Source organism: Abramis brama (genome assembly GCF_963993115.1).
Source record: "Abramis brama genome assembly, chromosome: 11".
In the NCBI taxonomy this organism is placed as follows: domain Eukaryota; kingdom Metazoa; phylum Chordata; class Actinopteri; order Cypriniformes; family Leuciscidae; genus Abramis; species Abramis brama.
The window spans coordinates 40,003,693-40,026,830 of NC_139973.1; the positions used below are offsets into that span (position 1 = coordinate 40,003,693).

Consider the following 23,138-nt stretch of genomic DNA (forward strand, 5'->3'; position numbering starts at 1 on the left):
GGCTGAACACCTTCAGCTGAATCTATTAGACCAAAATGTTCTACTAATGTGCACAGAATCTTAAATTGAAAAACAACCTGAAGATTTGTTAAAAGTTTTTAAAAAAATGTTTCATAATAATTTATCTAATCATAGAATCAATTCATTTTGCAAATTTATTTACACATATTGTATTGATGCCTACTATAAAAGTGCTACTATTTTAAGATTTTTTCTTTTCAAACAGTCCATGAAGGACGATGGCATCTGTTTTAGAGCTGCTGCTTCACACACTAGAAAACCTGGAAAAAGACGATCTGAAGAGATTTAAGTGGCACTTAAAACATGATAGACCCATTGGAGCTAGTAAACTGGAGGATGCTGGTGTCACTGATATAGTGGATATAATGATGGAGCATTTTAGAGAAGAAGAAGCAGCTGTGCAGATCACAGTGAACATCCTGAGGAAGATGAACCAGAATCAGCTGGCTGAAGATTTACAGAACAACTACACTGAAGGTAATAAAGGAAAAAATAGAGAGCATAGACTCATAGAAATGTGCATATTAAAGTCCGCGTGAACCGGAAGTTGCAAACGACTTTTCTCCAGTGTTGTGACGTATTTCCCAGTGAAAAGGAATATTGAACAGAGGGCAGGGTTTTACTCTAGCGCTCCTCCTCTCCATCTCTGCTCATAACAGACTAACGGTTTGAGGGAAGTGGTTAAGCGTTTCTCAACCCAAACCGTCAAACCTACATCATCAGAGAAGGAACGCCATTCCAGACCGGAAGTAACTTTTCAGACTTTGATTAAAGATTACGACAGCAAACTTTTTTTTCTGTGTATTAACTTGCACGGATTAATTTTTCACCACAAGACTAATAATATGCGCTAACAAAGTAAATAGGGTAAATTTTGATTTCAGTTGGACTTTAAGAGCCAGCCATGATACGTTTTTATTTTCAAAAAAGAATCTTATGTTCAAGGCTGCATTTATTTTATCAAAATAGTTAAAATATTGGGAAATATTATTGCAGTTTAAAAAAAACTGTTTTCTATTTGAATATCTTTTTTCTGTGATGGCAAAATTTACAGGAATTTACAGCATTTTTATAGCTGAATTTACAGCATCATTACTCCAGTCTCTTCAGTGTCACATTATTCTTCAGAAGTCATTCTAAGATGCTGATTTGCTGCTCAAGAAACATTTCTGATTTGAACAGTTTGTGATGCAGTGGATACTTTAATGTTTAATGAACTAAGTCCTATTCTTTTCTTTTTCTAACAGAAGCTGAGAAATACAAAAATAAACCAGGTGAATTAACCTTACACACGTCCTTAAAGTGGGACCAAAAACTATTTTAGCGTGTTTGATGTATACTAGGGGTGTAACGGTACACACACATGATGGTTCGGTACGAACCTCGATATTGAAGTCTCGGTTCAGTACGGGATTGGTACAACAGGGTGGAGAAAACTAAACACAAACTTGATTCTTTTTTCTTTTCTTTTTTAATTAAAGGCACAATATGTAGTTTTTCACTGCTAGAGGTCGCCTATTGAAAACAAAGGCGTAGCTTGATGAGACTGAGCGCGGAATCATGGGAGTTGTTGTCTTCACCTTACAGTAGGGCTGTGAGTGTGACGATAACCGCATCACCGCAATATCGCGTTAATGAGATGCCTACCGCGGTGTGAGGTCATCACCGCACTTTTTTTTTTTTTTTCTGCTGAAAGTTACAGGAGTGCATATGGTGTGTGATATGAACTATAAACACATTAATCTTTGCTTAGAATTTACTGTATTACGAGAGTCCTATGTTCAAGGGCTTCTGGAGAAAAAAAGAAACGCTTCCTGCGCAAGGGAGAGACAGTCCATTAAACATATGGGGGATTTATTTTTTGTGTGTGTCTGATTATTATTAATTAACTGCTAGGATTCAGTACTTGTGATGTTTACAGATAATGTTCAATTAAATACACACAAACACAGGCATAAAAGACAAAAGCATAACATAAACAGTTGGAGTTAGATTTTAATTGCAAGTAGCGATACTTCTCTTATGTGGTATAGGCAATAACAGTTGACGGCGCTAGCCGAATCCCGAATGACATTATTCAAAAAATGGCCACGAATCTAGTGTCTAAGCCAAATACTGTGTCGCCTATTTGGGCACATTTTGGCTTTGAGGCAGGTGACAAGGGGCAGCCGGTGAATTTGGACAAGGCAGTATGCCGTATTTGTCGCACAAAAGTATCCGTCTCGCGAGGAAATACCACTAATTTAAGATCACATCTTAGAATTAACTATCCTGTGGCGTTTGCCGGACTTGGGTGCAGCACACCTACCTTAGGTCACGTTAAGCCTACAACCTCAGGCCAGCAGCGACAGTTCGGAGTCTCCGAGGCCTTTGCGAGAGGTGCGAAGTACCAAAGAGGCAGCGATCAGTGGCGCGCACTTACTGACAGTTAAGTAACTGTCGATTCCCTCTTCTGTCGAAAGTTGCCAGAAAATATATGACTATATGCGCTACGAGCACTCCCTCGGAGCGTGTATTCAGTGCGGCTGGCAACACTGTCACTCCGTTAAGATCCTCGCTGAAACCAGACAAAGTTAACATGTTGGTTTTCCTGTCAAGAAACCTGAAAACCAAAAAATAAAGCAGCAGGACTTGTTGATTCACTTAATCGGCCCAACAGCCGAACACTTGTTCAGACTACTGCTCCATTATTTTGCACTTTAAAAAATGTTGTTTATGTTTAGCCCAATTAATAGTTAATTATTAATATTTACAATTTAATATAAATGTTAATTTGCTGTTAATAATAAAGAAAACTGCTTTATAATTATTATAATTATAACCGCCAAACCGCTAGATTTGTTGCTTCTTCACCACGGTAAGAAAAAATCCCATACCGTCACAGCCCTTCTTCACAGCGGTGGAAATTAATCCGACGGGACTCAGGCAGAAATAATAATAATGGATGAGATTATCAACTTTACTGTAGAATGAAGCAGAGCAGGGCTGATTGATGAGGGAGCAGATCAAGGCCACTGGAGCAATTGCTAATGAGAGACCAGCAGCGGAACTTTTATTATACCTTTAGCGCTTCCGCTTCTTCCGGTCAAGTGTATTTGGGGTAATGCAGCGCTGTTTTATCATTTACATTAGTCTGTTGAAAATTATGTTTTAAAGTTATTCTGTGCGTTCACTCGGCAGCTGCTATGAGACACTTGTTGCTCTTGTACACTCTTGTACTGCAGTAAGCTAGATCGATATTAGAATGTCATATTATTAAATGCTGGATGGCTTGTGTTGCTAAATGGCATGCAATTAATTTTAAAACATATTGTATGACAGAGAAAATGCTACATTTACTGTTACTAAAAATAAAGCTGCATCTGATTATGTTATGTTAGCCACTTGACAAAATAGTGTTTATCTCTGAGGCATGGTAAAAGCATAGTACTCGTGGAAAATCAAGAAACAAGCTATTCAAACAATAAGACTAACAGTGTTGAGCTATATAACAATGATTAGTTTTCTGTCTATCAATGTATCCAAACAGTTATTTGGATTTTTTTACCCTCGGAAATCGAGGGTAATGGCGTCAATGATAGGCGATGCAATGACATTGTCCGTGTCCTGATTAAAATTGCTTTTTTCTCTGGATTTAAACATTCTTGGAAACATCTGGGATACAAGTACACAATTCAACAAAATATATAAGAGTGTTCTAGTGGTTTTTGGATATTTTAATAAAAAAAAATCTTACATATTGTGCCTTTAAACTGTTTTATTTTTTAACAAATATGTATATGTGTTTAAATAAATTCTATTATAATTAAACATTTCTAAAGTATAAAAAATCTATCTTAGCTATATGGGGAGCCCCTAATTAATACTGAATGTTACAACTAAAAACAGAGCCCAAATTATTAAATTCAGTTGAAATTAAATTCAAATAAAAAGAAAAACTTCCCTTTCCCTTTAAAACCTCGCTTATCGGGCTTATGCTACTCTGAATAATGAACTTCGTATTTTGAGCACTTCTTGCGTTGTTTTTGCCTCTTCATGATGACTCGCTTAATTTAGTCCTAATTTGTAAGTCGCTTTGGATAAAAGCGTCTGCTAAATGACTAAATGTAAATGTAAGTTGCTATTTATTTTGAGATATAATAATCAACTCCTCAAATTAAAAAAAAGTACTGTAAATTGCACATAAGGCAAGTTTTGCAAAAACTTCTAAATCTATTTTTCAATTCAATTTTTTAAATATAATCATTTACACAGTGGCTGTCATAAGCTGTTTTCATGACAAATTTATTTAAATATACATTAAATAATCAAGACATAACTAACTGGTTAAGTAAATATAATGAATAGGCTAATATAGTGCATATATAGTTCTATGTGAGATATTATTCTCAAATTGTTTTATTGATATCTTTCCACAGTTGAAACACTGGTTGAGAAATGTAAACATATCAATTAATTGTCTCTTTTTCTGCGCTTTTTACTGGTTGCAAACAGCGTTGCATTGCCGCGTATTACCTTCTGGATTGGAGTGTGGATCACCTGTGACTGACTGTCCGTACCGAATGGTTTGGGACGAATACATGTACCGTTACACCCTAATGTATACTGATCTTAGCTATGAATTTAAATACAGTAAATGTTTTTTTTTACGAATTAACTGTAAGTTACTGTACCATATATGGTGAACAACTGTAAATGATTTAACATCACATTAATTTACTGTAAAAGACCATCAAATTGATGGTCTTTTCAAGTGAAAGCTATGAATTACTATGTAATTTATGGCTAAAAAAATGTAAAGGGACATTCCCAGAAGTCCCTGTTACACATCACATATATTTTTTAATTATGGTTTCTTCTTATTTCTGTTTTGTGTTACATTTTCTTATTTACTTAATGTCTATTGCATTATTTTAGTGTTGTGTGTTACTCAGATGGTGTTTTGTTTTTATGTGAATGATTCTGAGTTTTTTTGGTAACACTTTTTCTTTATATATATATATATATAATATATATACATACTTTTTTTATAACAGATTTATGGCTGCCGGAATTCTTGAAAACTCACAAAATTAACATGAAGGAGAAAGTAGAACACATTTTTGAGTGTAAAAAGAAAAATGAAGCAGATCTAAAGGATGTTTTCACAGAACTCTTTATTACGGAGGGGGATCTTAAAGAAGTTAATCAAGAACGTGAGATTCTGAAGATTGATGAAAATATTAAACCCCGTAAATCACAGAACCGTTCAATCAAATGCAATGATGTATTTAGTTTGAACAAAAGTGAAAAGAAAAAGATTGTTCTGACCAAAGGCATCGCTGGCATTGGAAAAACTGTCTTAGTGCACAAGTTCATTCTGGACTGGGCAGAAGGAAAAGCCAATCAGGATATAGACTGTGTTTTCCTGCTTCCATTCCGAAAGATTAACTGCATTAAAGACAGAGAGATCAGTTTGCATGAGTTTCTACAGAAATTTAATTCTGAACTGAAGGACCTGGAAAAAGCTAAGATAGATAAGATATATAGTTGTAAGCTTGCGTTTATCTTTGATGGACTGGATGAGAGTCGACTCCCTTTGGATTTTGACAGTGAAATTGAAAGGATTGTTGAGGAGCGATTATCTGTAGATCTGGACTCTGCTTCCATCAGCTTGCATCTGGGTGACCTCACGACCAGCAGCAGCCAATCAGATCCCTCCTGAGTTTGTGTTATTCACAGAGGTGCGAGGATTCACTGACCAGCAGAAGGACGAGTATTTAAAAAAAAAAATCAAAGATGAGACTCAGGCCTCCAGAATGATCTCACACATTAAGAAATCTCGAAGTCTCTACATCATGTGTTACATTCCCGTGTTCTGTTGGATCATAGCCACTGTTCTTCAGGACATCTCCATTGGGAACGATGCAGAGAACATCAACATGACACTCACTGAAATATACATCCACTTCCTGCTGATACAGATGAACATGAAGACCCAGAAGCATGACAGAAAAGCAGAAAGAGAACGTACCAAGCTTTTAGATTCCAATAAAGAAATGATTTTGAAGTTAGCCAAGCTAGCGTTTGAACAGCTGAAGAAAGAAAACATAGTGTTCAATGAGAAGGATCTGAAAGCATGTGGTATTGATGTGAGTAAAGACATTGAGTCCACAGGAATGCTCACTGAGATCTTTCAGCAAGAAGCTGGACTTCATGAGATGAAGGTCTTCTGCTTTGTGCATCTGAGTGTTCAAGAGTTCCTCGCTGCAGTGCATGTGTTCCTCTGCTACCTGAACAAGAACATGGACGAGCTGCAGTTTTTCTTTGAAGGAACACAAATTAGAGTCAGGCGCAAATGTCTGTTTCTTTGTCTTTGTAAAAGAGACAAAACCCACAAAAATATCCCCTTGCATGATTTACTAAAGAAGGCTGTTGAGAAAGCAATTCAAAGTCAGAAAGGACATTTAGACCTATTTTTACGGTTTCTGCTGGGCATTTCACTGGAATCAAATCAGAACATGCTCCGAGGCCTGTTCCCACACACTGAAGACAGCAAAGACAGCTTCACCAAAACAACCAAACACATTACAGAACAATTACAAAACGAGGACATCTCACCTGAAGCTTCAGTAAACCTGTTCTACTGCTTACTGGAGCTCAAAGACAATTCATTATATACAGAAATCCAGAGATACTTCAGATCATCTCCAGAAAGAACATTCTCATCTTCCATGTGCTCATTGATGGCTTACGTACTGCAGATGTCAGAGGAGGTGCTGGATGAGCTCGACATGAACATGTACACGACATCACAGGGAAGCCGAATGAATCTCCTGCCAGCTGTGAGATGCTGCAGAAAAGCCATGTAAGTAACTTGTTGACTGCTGTTTAATGATTTTTTTCTCTACTCTGAAACTTTAAGTGCAGTGATGAAGTTACAATGTAAATTATCATGTTTTTACTTCTTTTGGAGAGTAAAATATATTTACTACAATGCATTTACTAAACAATCATGTATAAACATATTTTTAAAAGTTGTAAAAGATGTTTTCACTTGGTTAATATACATGACATTAATATTGAATATTTCTGGAAAGCTTGATTGTTCACAGAGAACATTACATAACTTGTTAACAGTCAAACAAACACTGTTCCAACAAGATAAACACACAATATATGTATTGGTCAAATATCTGTTTTTACAGACTCTCCTCATGTGGACTTGATGACACCTGCTGTGAAACTATGGCTTTGGCCCTGCAAATACCAAACTCACCCCTGATAGAGCTGGACATCTCTCTCAATGACCTGTATGATTCAGGAGTGAAGCTGCTCTCTGATGGACTGAAGAGCCCAAACTGTCAACTGAAGATACTGAGGTTTGAAATTCAGATGTGTTTTATATGTTGATTTGATACAACATATAAACAAAGTATGATTACCCAAATCAAATAAATTATTGAATGTAATTATCTTATATACTAGTTTTGAGATTAAAGACAATGACAAAATAATCTGATTGTCTGAGCAACATTTTATAATATTACTGCATTAATAACAAAATTATTGCACCTCACATGACAAGACCACAAAATAAATAGAAATACATAGAAAATATGAATAACCTATTTAAATACATACCAATTCCATCATTCCATCTTGTGTTCAACTCCCAGCCTAACAAATGATTTATTTAGAAACCAAGTAAAAAAAGAGCCCAAGATGAAATGATGGACAGTTACTGTATGTGTGTCAGGCAATGGTAGGCAAGGTATATGTCTGATGAAGGTCATGAGACCAAAATGTTGCTAATAAAATTTTGATACTCGTATGCCAGTATTCATAGTGTGCAGGATTTCCTTGTTTTTTTGTTTGTTTTTTACCCGACTCATTTGGTCTTTTCTCCCACGCACCTATCACCTGCAGGTGTGCGATGGTGATTGCTTAATGTTTGTCAGGTAAAAAAAAAAATAGAATATGAATTTATCACAGAATATGATAAATAACATGAGAAATCCACTGCCAGATTTTCTTCTGTTAACTGTCTTTAAAGCGTGAAATGTGACTGGTTAGTATATAGTAAAATATAAGAGAGCCTGTAAGGTCTATCATGTTATTGTTCTCAACTTTAGATTAAGCTGTGAAGTAATTTAAAGGAACACGCCAACTTTTTGGGACTTTAGCTTATTCACCGTATCCCCCAGAGTTAGATAAGTCCCAACATACCTTTTTCATCTCCGTGCGTGCCGTAACTCTGTCTGACGCAACCACCGCTAGCCTATCTTAGCACAAAGACTGGAGGTAAACGGCTCCAGCTAGCACACTGCTCCCAATAAGTGACAAAATAACGCCAACATTTTCCTATTTACATGTTGTTATTTGTATAGTCACAGCGTGTATGAATAACAAGGTCACATGAGACACAACCATCTTCTAACCGTATACATACTGGGAACTATATTCTCAGAAGTTGAAGCACTGTGTCTGTGTCTCATGTGACCATGTTATTTGTACACGCTGTGACTCTACAAATCACAACATGTAAATAGGAAAATGTTGGCGTTATTTTGTCACTTATTGGGAGCAGTCGAGTAATTTTTTTTTTTTTACAGATCGGGCTTTGGTCGGACTCGGGCTCATTTAGCTTTTCTCCTTTCATCATGCCCATAATATACGTGCAGAGCGCAGGCTACTGTATGAAATATTGTTATATTGATAATATTATAAATATGCAACGCAATATGCGATTACGCAAGTAACGCAATGCGCATGCAATGCATTAGGTGACAGTTGACCATGGAGAGCATCAGGGAGAAGTTGGAGCATGGGGAGTTACTAAAAGTTCCCAATACTTCAGGAAAAGCTGCATTTTGAAAGAATTTTGATTTGATTACCACAACAAACAATGAGCCTGAAGCCTTCAACAGTGGATGCTATTCTTTTTCTTCACAACACTCGCGAATAAACAGTGAATGAGCCTACTCAGTTCAACGGAATTTTTTTTTCTTTATTATATTTTTATTATTATTTAACGTTAGCTAGTTGGCGAAGAGTTCTTTGAAACGTTCTTCAGTAAAATTACTTGACATCAAAAAAAGGTAGGCCGTAAATCTTTATTTACTGCTGGATCACATTTGGCTATATAATATTCTCTACTGCATGCTTAGGCTTTTCTGTAATGGACAGTCTGTATTAATATTTGTGGGCATAATTGTCGGTGGTGGTAGTTATGTTTGAGGAATATAATACAATTTTACCTAGTAGCGTGTGTGTATGTGTGTGCGTCTAGCAGAGACAGCACGCATCAGAGAGCGAAGTAATTTAATTTTACTAAAGTAATTTAGAGCTTTAAGTGATATTGATGTTGGTCTTGGGTCGGGTTTGGGCTGAAAAATTGCAGACGTTTTCGAGTTGGGGCCGGATTAGGGCTTGAACACCACGGGCCAGGTCTCGGTTAGGGCTGGATGTTTTGCCCTGTGCAGGGCTCTAGGCAGTATGCTAGCTGGAGCCATTTACCTCCAGTCTTTGTGCTAAACTAGGCTAGTGGTGGGTGCGTCAGACAGAGTTACAGCACGCACGGAGATGAAAATAGTATGTATGGACTATGTATCTAACTCTGGGGGATACGGTGAATAAGCTAAAGTCCTAAAAGGTTGGCGTGTTCCTTTAAATAAAAATTGATGTGTAATTATTATCCTGTTTTTCATTATGCTGTTCAGTTTGGCAGATTGTAAACTTACTGAAATCAGTGTGGCATCAGTTCTACAATCATCAAACTCCCATCTGATAGAGCTGGACATGAGTAGCAATGAACTGCAGGATTCAGGAGTGAAGCTGCTCTCTGATGGACTGATGAGCCCAAACTGTCAGCTGAAGAAACTGAGGTTTGAGAATGATTCATTCATTCAGTAGTCAAATCCATGCAGCGTCGTCTGCTAGTAGAGCTAAGGTAAAGCTGCTTTCAACAAGTACTGTGCAGTGATGTACACAGTAGCAGTTGAACTGCTGTTTCACATCACAGCTGTTACTAGATCACCACTGGAACACTGGATCAATCAGAAGGCAGGGTCAGAATTATAAGTTTATGCATTGAAAAATGTTTATTATAAAACAGATTGTTCCATTTCTGGATTATGATTGACTGATTCTTGTTCAAAGAAAAAAAAAACAACGCGCAGGTGTCGCTCATCAGTAATCACACCACTGGCTTGTCCTGCTCACCACATTGGCATTTGAAGAAATTTATACAAGACAAAATTTAAAAAGGCTTTAATAGTACTGTTAGTTCATGTTAACTTTTGTCTAGGATAGTGTTAATGCCTACACAACCTTATTAAAGTGATCCAGGTACATTAAATATACAATGCTTCCATGGAGAGACTACCCAAGAATATCATGCACTTTCCCAAATAATCCTAAACGAACTTTTTTTCACAGAATAGTAAGAAAGCCCTCTTTGTTCTCTTTATACGGAACATTTTTTTTATGATGATTCTGAAAGAAAACGCAACGGGGCTCCACTGTTGCTAAAGTAACAAACACAACTTTAATGCGCATCAGATTGATAGATGAACCGTGCGCTCTTATTTCAGTGTTAATGTTGTAGTTATTTCAGAAGTTTCCTTCGTACGTTCAGTTTAACAACATTAATTTAGATTTAATTTATCATTCATCAGAACTGTGCTTATGCATATTAGACACTTACATTGTGTTTGCTCTATCTATGCAATAAATGCATGCCCTTGAAAAAGCGGGGTTTTCCTTAAACTGCTTAGGTAATGTCAATGGTATGACCCATTTCTGTAAAACTTCAGTATTTTATCTTATAGAAAATAATGGTGACTTTTCCACGCTATGAAAGCATTTTATTTCAACAGTAGTGACCACGCAATGAATTGACAGCTTTATAAATGGCTTGAGTGGTTTGACTTGGGACTATTGCTGTCTCAATAGAGAGCTGTCATCTGCTCATGTGAATAGCAGTGGCCGTCCTGAGGAGAGCTCAAACGTGGGCTGCTCAAAAATGTGTCAATGAGAGCTACGGACGGAGCTTGAGAGCAATCCAGTAAAAGGCGGTAAAGACGCCAGTGAAAAAGAAATATACTTAAATTTATTTAAAACACATTTATTTTATGATAAGTATACAACAAATAAATTTACATATTTATGTACTTAAAATAAATACCCAGCAATTGTACTTTTGGTATACTAAATTGGAATACTTAAAGTCTGCTAAATTGGAACAACTAATTTTGTACTTAATGCACTTTAGTTAAATAGTGCTGAGGTCCAACATATTATTATATTAAAGATAATATACTTAAGCATATTTGATTGTGCTGAAGTGGAACTATTGCAAGTATACTTTAGGTACACTTTAAATAACCTGCACTTAAAGACAATGTCTCCATTAATTTGTGCATGTATTAATTTAATGTTTAAATATTTTAAAGCACTGAATCGCTATCAAATCGCGATTAATTTGATTCTTAGCATTTCATATCGATTATTGACCGAAAACAATGATTCATGATTCTAAAATACACAATTCAAGATCGATGCATATGCATAGTCAGGATTTATAATCGATGCATTGAAAAAACGAGGGAATCGTTTCACCCCTATTTATCATTAATTATAATGTTAATTATTCATATTTCCTTTTGGGCCAATTTGCTACTCCCATTTTTGTTGATCATTATTAAATGGATCTGATTGCGTCACAATCCTGATGCAGTGTTTTCCAAAGTAATTTTTAAGTTCAACCCATGGAAACTGGATCTCGATTATGGTGGGTAGGGACTGTAACGGTCACCAGCTGGAGTGCCTTCACGAGCCACCAGAGGCCACTCCACACTAGACTGTGATCACTCCTTCAAACACTACATTTCCCATAACGCACTGCCCGGACTCATCAGCACTCATCTCTTTCACCTGTTTCTCATCACCTTGTTTCACTCACACCATAAATACCTGGTTTTCACATTCACTCATCGCAAAGTCTTGTTGTACTGTTAGTCTGCATTTCTGAGCGTTTTTTCCCGTGTTTGTTTTCTGGTTTTGACCCTGGACTGTTTTTCGTTTTTGACTCTGTTCTGCCTGCCCCTATCTGGATTGTTTATTGGACTCTGTTTATTGCTGCCTGCCTTGACCACTGCCTGTTTACTGGATTATAGTGATGTATGTCTCGAGACCACTAGTCCGAGTGCTGACAGTGCAGCGTGTGCTCGAGCCACACGAGAAAACACTGTATTCGCGGCCACTGATCGCAGCGGCAACGAGCACTTTGATCACTTGGTTTAAAAAACACATATCAGTAACATGATGGGTTTTAACTTCATTCAGGAGTCATTCATTTTGGGTAACTGCACAACTACACAACTGACAGATGACTTTGAGCGCACCGCCAACTGTGTGTGTGTTGTGTGTGTGTGTAACCATAGCGACAAAACGACCAACTTTCGGATCCTGCACTTAAGCCTATAATTTCGTTTTTAAAAATGTAATTAAGTATTTAAAAGTTGCAGAATGGGTTCATTTGGAGTCTGAGACTCCGAAATCGGCAGAGATAGGCAGGCATTTGCTTAGATGAATTTGTGTCTTTGATATCTGTGTGTGTGTGTGTGTGTGTGTGTGTGTATGTTGTGTTGTTGGTGTTAGACTAAATAAATGGTCTTTTAAATATCATCTGCATATCTCCGTTGTGTTGACTAAACATTAGGCCTAATCCAAGTTTATAATTGTGTATCTTTAATTTGATGTTATACGTTTTCATCTACACATTAATTATAATTTCAATTGGTTACATATTTCTCATTCTTTAGACAGTTGTTGGAGGAGCAAGATGGTGTTGGAGGTGTTTGATGTTTTGTCAGATGAACCAGTCAGTACCAGTCATGTCAGTCCTCAACAGTACACAAAAGTTAAGGGAGTCTCAATCCTCTAATAGTGCAGTAACAGCCGTCATGCAATTGCTACACATAGTTGATCTCACCCAATCTGCAAAAACATTTACAGTGAGCTCACAGTCACACACATGACATGGTCTGTCTCTGTATTGTTCTGCCTGTGTAGTTGAAGTAATACCATCTAATATGCATTGAATGTAAACTACGGCTGAACCCTATGCTGCTGTTCTTGAATTCATACAAGTTATTGCTTAACTTCAACACTAGTCTGTTTTTTTCCCCTCCGGTCTCGACTTGGTCTCGGTCTTGGTCTCGACTTGGTCTTGGTCTTGACTTGGTCTGTCTTGGTCTTGGTCTTGGTCTTGTCTTGGTCTCGATACCCTCTGGTCTTGGTAGTGTCTTGGTCTCGGTTTAGGCGGTCTTGACTACAAGTCTACTGGATTACGAGTTTGGATTACCCTTATTTAATAAAGCTGCGTTTGGATCGATCTTCATGTCTCGGAGCATTCATAACAGAAGACTTCGCCTACTACAGATCCAGCAGCCAAGTAAGATCCAGACCTACCATGGATCCAATAATTCGTCTGTTCCGTCTCAGCCAAGGTGACCGCCCTATAGAGAGGTATGTGGAGGAGTTCTGTGAAGGAGGAGTTCTGGGCTCCGCCCAGTCCAGAGTTTCCCGAGTTGCTGGCTCCGCCCAGTCCAGAGTTTCCCGAGTTGCTGGCTCCGCCCAGCCCAGAGTTTCACGAGATGCTGGTCCCGTCCAGCCCAGAGTTTCATGAGATGCTGGTCCCGTCCAGCCCAGAGTTTCACGAGATGCTGGTCTCGTCCAGCCCAGAGTTTCACAAGATGGCCGCCGCCGAGCCAGTGTCTTCGGACAAGATGGCCGCCGCCGAGCCAGTGTCTTCAGACAAGATGGCCGCCGCCGAGCCAGTGTCTTCGGACTAGATGGCCGCCGCCGAGCCAGTGTCTCCGGACAAGATGGATGCTGCCCTGCTGTCTGTTCCTGAGCCGGTGTCTCTCCTCTCAGCCGGTCACGTCACGTCTGCCCAGCCAGAGGCTCTTCACGTCACGTCTACCCAGCCAGAGGCTCTTCACGTCACGTCTGCCCAGCCAGAGGCTCTTCACATCACGTCTGCCCAGACACAGACTCATCACACCACTTCTGTCCATCCACAGACTGCTCGCGTCACTTCTGCCCAGTCGAACCTTCACATCCTACCTGTCCAGTCGGATCTTCACGTCCAGTCGGATCTTCACGTCCAGCCGGATCTTCACGCCAGTCCAGCCGAGCCTGCACTTCATGCCAGTCCAGCCGAGCCTGCACTTCATCCATCGATAGCTCAGATTGACAGGTCATGATTTGCGGTTCACCATAGAATAGAAGTGGACAGCTGAAACAGTGCTGGAAGATAATCCAAAACTAAACCAAACTTGATTTTATGACCTGTCTTATATACTTTCTAATAGTCTTAATGTCAAGCATGAATAACCAAATAAATCAATAAATTGCATAACTTTTTTCTGGGGTTTTCTCAGCAGTGTTAACATAAGCACCTCCAAACATGATCAAGATCTTTTTTCATAAAAAATTTAAAGGTTTTCTTTCTATTAAATGAGACCATGTACTTGATACAACTTTTTTTTTGTAGAGTTACTAAAAGTAAGCCATTACTTTTAAGTATGCCACTTGAAATCATGTGAAATCAATAAAAATGCTTTTAGAGTGTAAGGGGTATAAAGTGACAGCCAACAGAGATCTTACATATCACTTGTATAAAGCTTTAACAATTGGGATTGGTATCAGCCAATCATGATGATAAGAAATCAGTAGTCGCTATCGGCTACATCATTTACTCAGAACCTAAAACCCAAACTTACTCAAACATGACTATTTCCTTCAGGAGATACAAATCTATTTGTTAGATGGCTGTATAGATTGACTGGGGATCAGAACCATATTCTCTATATTCTATTTATGAAATCAGAGAGATTCCACTTTTATCAGAATATATTAAATGGAAGTGCAATTATTCAGTTTTTTATTATTCTGTTCAGATTGGCAGACTGTAAACTCACTGGCCAGTGCTGTGAATACATGGCATTGGTTCTACAATCATCAGACTCCCGTCTGATAGAGCTGGACATGGGGGACAATGGCCTGCAGGATTCAGGAGTGGAGCTACTCTCTGTTGGACTGAATAGCCCAAATTGTCAGCTGAAGAAACTAAGGTTTGAGACTCATTCAATTAGTATATTGAAGCATTATAAATTGACTATATATTTAATTTTAGCAGGCTCTTTAATGCATGCATTTTGATATTCATGTATAAGAGTTATCTTCTCTAAAAGAAAAGAAGAATATCGTGTGCAAAAACAATTTGTCGTGTGTCAACAGCACAGTTTAAGGTGCCGCAGATGCATTTTATTCACTCAGAACCTAAAACCAAAACTTGAACACAGCTATTTCCTTCAGGAGATACAAATCTATTAGCTTATGATCCTCAGTATCTGGTAGATGGCTATATAGATCAAATGGTGATCAGAACCATATTCTCCTTTTAGCAGAACTTATAGTTTATTAACCCTCTGGGGATCAAAAACGCGCCCGCGCGTTTTGCTCGTTTTTTTTTTTTTTTAGCAATGTAAATTAAGTTCATAATGCTCTGTTAATTTTGAACTTTCATTTTCGTGTTATACATCAATCGATCATGTTCAGTTTCTATTTTTTTTCTGTGTATTCACAATAAAAATAAAGTGTTTTGCTTTTTGCCAAATAAAGAAAAATTAACATGATGCGAGTTCTGCACTCTCTCTGTCCGTGAACTCCAATTTGAAACGCGTTCGAAAATGATCTGTAACTCCGCGAAAATTCAGTCAAACAGGCAAACATACCCACGGGCATAAAGCTTGAGATCTCATCTTTTAAATGAAGTAATTTATATAAAAAACAAATATTGTCAGCTTCTGTAATCTGTATGAAAAGAGAGTGATTCCAGTCGAGCTCATTACGAGCTCATTCACTTTAATTCGTTCACGCCTACTCACAGAGCGCGCTATTCACAAGATAATGTGTTAAGCCATCTATGCAAAACAGGTAAACGCCCCCAAGCAAATGCATTAAACGCTTCAAGTTTCATCATTCAGTCACCTGCACGTTGGGAAGATGGCACGATACACCGGTACAGAAGCCCTTCAGCTCGCCCTGGATACTAGCGACGAAGAGTCCACATTTTCATCAGAAGAAGAGCGTGACTACTCTGATGACGACCATTTGTATTTTGAAGAGCGACTTGATCCAGCCGTGGATAGAATTTCGGATGAGTAAGTATTTAGTCTTACTTGCATTAGTTGACAAGCTATTCAATATAAACATAAAGCTTACATATTATACTGGGTGGACTATTTTCCACTTGCCATCCAGAGTATTGACATTTGATATCTACCTACAGCCTATTCAACACGATCTAATGAAAGTGCATATCTATACAATGAATTTAATATCTCGTACCATTTCAATTTTTTTTTAGTGCATATGCTACGCACTGTAAACCCCTTGGTTAGGAAATTTGTATTTGTATGTGTAAATGATATGTTTAGATCATTATGTATGAAAGCTAGAATTTAGAAATTATTTTAGAAAATAGGCCTAGGTGTTTAGATTATATTTTGACTAGTTTAAATGCTGCCTCATTATCATTAACGATGCATGCTCGCAAATATCAGTTGTAAATGTGTGTAAATGTGCTGAAATGTGTAAATATACCCAGTTAATGAAGTGCGCAAATGTTTGCGGTGTGCCTCTCCGGTAATGGCCCATTGACACGCATATAGGCTTATTGCACGCGTCTAAAATTATGTACATCAGTTATTCATTATAGACTAATGCTACTATAGTTATATTTATGTAATAATATTCTTCAACTTTTTTAATAGGAATGTAGCTTCATCACTACCTCCGCCTGCAACTCGGAGTGCGCTTAGCAACACAGTCAGAAATCAGAAAGAGTAAGTACATATTTACCCACTATTTTACAGATGTTAGTTCAATTTTGTTTATACTTAGTGTTAATACAATATGAGCCTGTATGACTTTATTATTTATTTTTGGAGATTGGTTGATGATGTTACATATGTTTTGTGTTATCAGCATTGTTAAATGTCCATCAGTTATGCATGTGCTGGAATATTACTCTGTAAAATATATGATAATAATAGTTTTTAACTTTTTTTAAAAGGAATGTAGCTTGTTCACTCTCGCCTTCCACTGCAATGAGGGCATGCAGCAACAAAAATCAAAAAGAGTAAGTATATATTTACCTACTATTTTACAGATGTTAGTTACATTTTGTTTATATACTTAGTGATGATACAAATGTATATGTGCCTGTGTGGCTTTGCAAAAAATGTGTTATGCATGCACTATATAACAATTATTGATTGGTAATGTTAATATAAAAGAGCTTATATTGTGTTGCTTTATCAGCATTGCTAAATGTCCATCAGTTATGCATGTGCTGGAATAGTACTCTGTAAAATATATGATAATAATAGTTTTTTACTTTTTTTAAAAGGAATGTAGCTTGTTCACTCTCGCCTTCCACTGCAACTCGCAGGACACGCAGCAACGGAAATCAAAAAGAGTAAGTAGATATTTATCTACTATTTTTTACCTACTACTGTGGCTTTGCAAAAAATGTGTTATGCATGCACAATATTACAATTATTGATTGGTAATGTTAATATAAAAGAGCTTATATATATTTTTTTTTATCAACATGCTGATTGCCCTGATATCCCTGACATGCTGATAGTACTTTGATCAACCTTTATTAACCTTTATTGATATTATTATTTTTATAGGAATGTGGCAAAGAGGGCCAAGACAAACATTCAGACGAGCAACAAGGAGTCCACTCTCTCATGGAAAACAGAGACTGACATTGATATGGTTCCACAGACTCTGAGATTCCTGCCTGCCCGGGAACTTTGACCACAGCTGAGTTTAAATTGCTTTGTTTATAGCCGACTGATTATTTTTTTATTTTGCTCACATTTAATTTGCTTAGAGCAACATTTAGAATTTAGAACATTTAGTTCCTCCACACAGAGGAATTACAATAAAACAGATTGAAAAACAAAACCTTTGAATGTCCTCTCATTCTTTCTTCAGGCTGCCTCACTTGATGGCCCATTAGCCACTGGGGGGGGGGGGGGGGGGTGTCTATGTCACACCCCTGGTCTGAATCTCATTAATATTGATAGGCCATTACCACTCCCATGCATAAACCTCTTCTGACAAAAAAACTGTCTTACAATGTTTAAATCAATGTATTGTTTTATGTGAACGATTAGGCAGGATGATTTTCACATCATTTTGAAGCCAGAACTCGAAGCGACAACATCCATTAGTCAAAAGTCTTGTGGACACATATTTAGTATGTGTTTTGTGGTCTTATTTCAGCAACTTTCATTTTTATTTTTTTCAATAACCACGCATAAACATTATTCTCTTAAAAATACAAACATGTACATACATGTTACTTACATATTATGGTAGCCCCGTTTGTGCTATATAGAGTGAATTTACACCTTTGCCATTAACATGTTTATAAATAACTGAAAAAAGCACAAATGTCAGGGCATGTCAAAACATCCCAAGGGCCCCAAAAACACCTTGGTCCCCAGAGGGTTAAATGAGAGAGATTCCACCTTTATTAGTATGTGTTAATATGGAAGTGTAATTATTCCGTTTTTGAATTATTCTGTACAGATTGGTAGCCTGTGAACTCACTGGTCAATGCTGTGAAACTGTGTCATCAATTCTACAATCATCAAACTCCCGTCTGATAGAGCTGGACATGAGTATCAATGAGCTGGAGGATTCAGGAGTGAAGCTGCTCTCTGATGGACTGAAGAGCCCAAACTGTCAGCTGGAGATACTGGGGTTTGAGATTCAATTGTGTTTGTTTGTTAATTTGTTACACATAAAGTATGTTTACAGAAACCAACACATTATTCAATTTAATTATCTTATTAATGAGTTTTGAAAATAAGGATATAGTCAACTGACTTTTTTTTTTATATTACTCCAGTTGCAATTGAGTTAAACATCATATGGCAAGACCAAAAAATAAATAGGAAAAGAAAACATAAATTACATATTTAAATAAAGACAAATTAGGGAAGCAAAATGTTTTATTACTAATCTATAACTTACAATGCTAAATGATTACCTCATTTAGGTCAAAAGATTTAACAAGCTTTTGTTGTGAGTTGGTTTCACAGACAGGGATTAGATTAAGCCAGGATTAGGCCTTAGTTAAATTAGGATATTTAAGTAGTTAAACGTGCCTTATAAAAAAACAGAACTAGTGTGCATCTTAAGACAAATCAATGGCACTGACATATTTTAAGAAAAGTCAGTGCAATTTACTTTCAGTTAAGACAACTCAAACATGCATTTTAGTCTGGGATTAGGTTTAAGACTTGTCTGTGAAACCATGGACTAATGTAAAATATATCTTCTTTGTTTCTGTGTGTCTGTGTAGATTATCTAACTGTGAGGTGACAGATGAAGGCTGCTGTTTTCTGGCTTCAGCTCTACGTTCAAACCCCTCACACCTGAGAGAGCTGGATCTTAGCAGCAATCGCACGGGTGAATCAGGAGGCAAGATGCTGTCTGATCTACTGAATGATCCAAACTGCACACTGAACAAACTTGAGTATGTTGAGCAATAAGATTCATTCTGTTCTGAGAATTTCTGTAGATGTATTTCAGCTTTACCAAGTGTAAAGTGGAGTAAAATGCCATTCAAAAGAGGCTGTAGAGCTACAAGATATGGAGGAAAAGAAAGTTTATTTAGTTTTTTTAAATAATTTGGTTACATGTCATTTTCAATTAAAAGGCTTCTTAAAGAGATATTTCAGCCAAAATGAAAACTTTATCATCTTTTACTCGTCTTCACATCATTCCAAACCTGTATGACTTTTTTTGTGAAATATAAAATATATTTTCTTCTCAGTGAAACATTCTTCAAGATATCTTTTGTGTTTGGCAGAAGAAGATCATACAAGTTTGATTATATTTAGGTGAATATTTTTAACATTTGGCTGAACTGTCTACTAATTATCAATTATCAGGTTTAGTCAGGTTTTAGTTGGCTGAAAAATCAGTAGATTGTTTCTTTGATTAAATAATTGTACTGTTTGGTTTGGTAAGAAGTTCAGATATAGCCATGCTGCTTGTGCTTGGACTGATGGTTTGTCAGATTTACTCTCTGGGTAGCTACACGTGATCTACTGTACAGGTTTTACAGCCACTTTTGAGTTTTCTTAATAGCGTTTAAAACCAAAATGCACTCATAAAAAGGGATCATTCTGATGAGCTGGGGTCTTTCACTCAGGGTTTTTTCATCTGTCTGCACTATTTCTTATAAACAAGCATTAAACAGGTGTCTCTGACCGTTGTGATGGCCTTTGTTATTTTTCCTACTCTTGCTTAATATTGTAGCAAATTAGCTTGAAAGGGAAATATGTATAATTAATTATAACAAATTATAATTAATTATAAATATTTGGATTAGTTTTAGAATTGACTGTAGCAGAATTAATAGTACAATTATTTAATCAGTTCATCCAACAAACAGACAGCATAATCAATTATCAATTTTCAGAAATAAATTATCTTCCTGGCCAAGAAAGAATAACATTTTTTTACTGTATAAAGTACTAACAGGGTAATAGCATATAGCTAGATCAAGATGTTTTAGTGACTTTGTATTTGTGAGCAGCAAAACACAGAGACAATAAATCGTAGATACAGTGCATCCGGAAAGTATTCACAGCGCTACACTTTTGCCACATTTTGTTGTGTTTACAGCCTTATTCCAAACTGGATTAAATTCATTATTTTTCTCAAAATTCTACAAACAATACCCCATAATGACAATGTGAAAGAAGTTTGTTTGACATCTTTGCAAATTTATTAAAAATAAAAAAAAACGAAAAAATCACATGTACATAAGTAGGTATTCACAGTCTGTTTCCATTGATAATCCTTGAGATGTTTCTACAACTTGATTTGGAGTCCACCTGTGGTAAATTCAGTTGATTGGACATGATTTGGAAAGGTACACACCTGTCTATATAAGGTCCCACAGTTGACAGTGCATGTCAGAGCACAAACCAAGCCATGAAGTGTTTGAAGAGAACTGGTTTTGTGACTCTTTGGGGCTGATGACTTAGATTGAACAGAAGGGGAGGGAAGGTTTTATGATGTCTAGAGAATTTTTATTACGTCCATTCGTTACAATATTGCTTAATTAGCTTTAAATATGAACCATAGATGTCTATGCTTTTCATTATTTAGTCAGGTAGGTAAACGTGGTTGTGTGAGACAAAAATTAGATAAATATAGGATGGTTATTTTTGTGTGGGTGGGTTTACTTGGCTATATTTTAGTCTAACAAAACCTCTCTTTGTTACATTCATAAATGCATTTGATTAAATGAAAATATTTATTTCTAAAATGCAACAAGTTTTCATTTATGGGAAGGGCTTGTTTTCGGGTAACATTAGCTTTTTTATAAAAACAATACAATTATATTTTATGCCCTCATTAAGATAACAAAGTAAACGTGTGTGTGTGTGTGTGTGTGTGTGTGTGTGTGTGTGTGTGTGTGTGTGTGTGTGTGTGTGTGTGTGTGTGTGTGTTTTGCATTGGGGATCATCGTAGAGATTCTTATGACTATGACACTTTGTTTTATGATGTTAAATGTTGTTTCTTCTTAGGTTAACACCTCTGTGGTCTCACACTGGATAAAAAAACACAGCAAACACTCGTCTCATTCTGTCTGAGAAGAACATCAAAGTTCACACATGTGAAGAGGATCAGTTCTATCATCATTTTCCAGAGAGATTTGATGAGGATCGACAGATTCTGTGTAGGCCGATTGGAATCACAGGTTGGCTGAAATATCACTCGCATATAAAACAATCAGCAGGAAGAAAACAAATAGACACTAAATTTGGATTTAACTATAATTTTCTTTCTTTTTTCCACTCTGGTTATTGTCTTTTTTCTTCTTTTTTTTATGTTTGTAGTAGTTATTCATAGATGGTGAGATATTTTATTCAGATTTAGGTAAACACAATCTAAAGTCTGTAAGATTCTGAAATTATTACTAATGAAAGTGATTGAAAAATATGTAAATTAGCTAAACAAACGTAATATTTGTCATCTAAAAATGATCTTGATAGAAATCTAATAGTCCAGTTTTGAAAATAACTGTCATAATGTAATTAGTATGATCTATTCTGTAGCATTAATATCAGTGGGCAATGCTCTCTTATTTCCAGAGGACTAATAAAGTATCTGAACTGGACCATTTGGCAAGTAAGGGTTCATCATCATCATCATCATCAAAACTTTATTACAGACTCAAGGTCCACATCTCACCATAACAATACATAAGTACAAACCCATAACACACATGCATACACACATACCTACACACACACACACAAAAAAAAATATATATATATATATAAATAACATAAAATAAATAAAACAATTTAAAAAGAAGATCATTGTTCTACCAGGAGACAATTATACCAGTGTTTCCACATACGGGATTGGTAGCGTATAGTACTTAGCCGCAGGGCTGTAGTACTCGAGTCCGGTCTTGGACTCGAGTCCGGACTCGAGACCGCTTTTCTATGGTCTCGGACTTGTCTCGGACTCGCTGGTATTCGGACTCGGACTTGTCTCGGTCTCGGCCACTGGTCTTGTCAAATATGGCTTTTGGTCTCGACCGAGTCCAGGTTTCTTTATTATGTTCCCAGTAATCACACATACGTCGCCACGATATTAAAACAAAATATTATTGGAGGGAAAGTGAAACACTGGCCACCTAATAACTATGGGCATTTCGGTTTTTTTTGTGAGCCGGCTCGTTTCAATCAGCTCACTGAAAGAGCCGGCTCTTTTGACTCATAAACGGCTCTTTAAAAAATAAATGTTTAAATAAACTCGCTGAAAGTCCACCGCTAGTGCAACGTGAATATTCATATTTTTAATTGTCCATAACACCCCGAAAACTAGCCTGCTTGCCTTGCACATCTAATTAATGGGCAAAGTTTTCCTACTTTTTTTCTTACCTTTCTTTCTTTGCCTATTCCACGAGTGGTATAGGCTCCAATGACTGGCTGTTTTAAAATATAGCT

At 36.9% G+C, this 23,138-nt stretch overlaps 1 protein-coding gene across 1 annotated transcript; it reads left to right on the forward strand.

Moving 5' to 3' along the window:
* Window positions 1-239: 239 nt before the first annotated feature.
* On the forward strand, window positions 240-22,296 carry LOC311091859 (NACHT, LRR and PYD domains-containing protein 3; the record flags this gene model as incomplete). The annotated part of the gene is given in 10 exon segments (XM_084127966.1): window positions 240-498; window positions 1,269-1,295; window positions 5,058-5,655; window positions 5,657-6,868; window positions 7,209-7,382; window positions 9,723-9,887; window positions 14,970-15,143; window positions 18,685-18,858; window positions 19,463-19,636; window positions 21,705-22,296. Coding segments are annotated over 10 exon segments (2,988 nt in total). The 3' UTR covers window positions 21,736-22,296.
* Window positions 22,297-23,138: the final 842 nt, after the last annotated feature.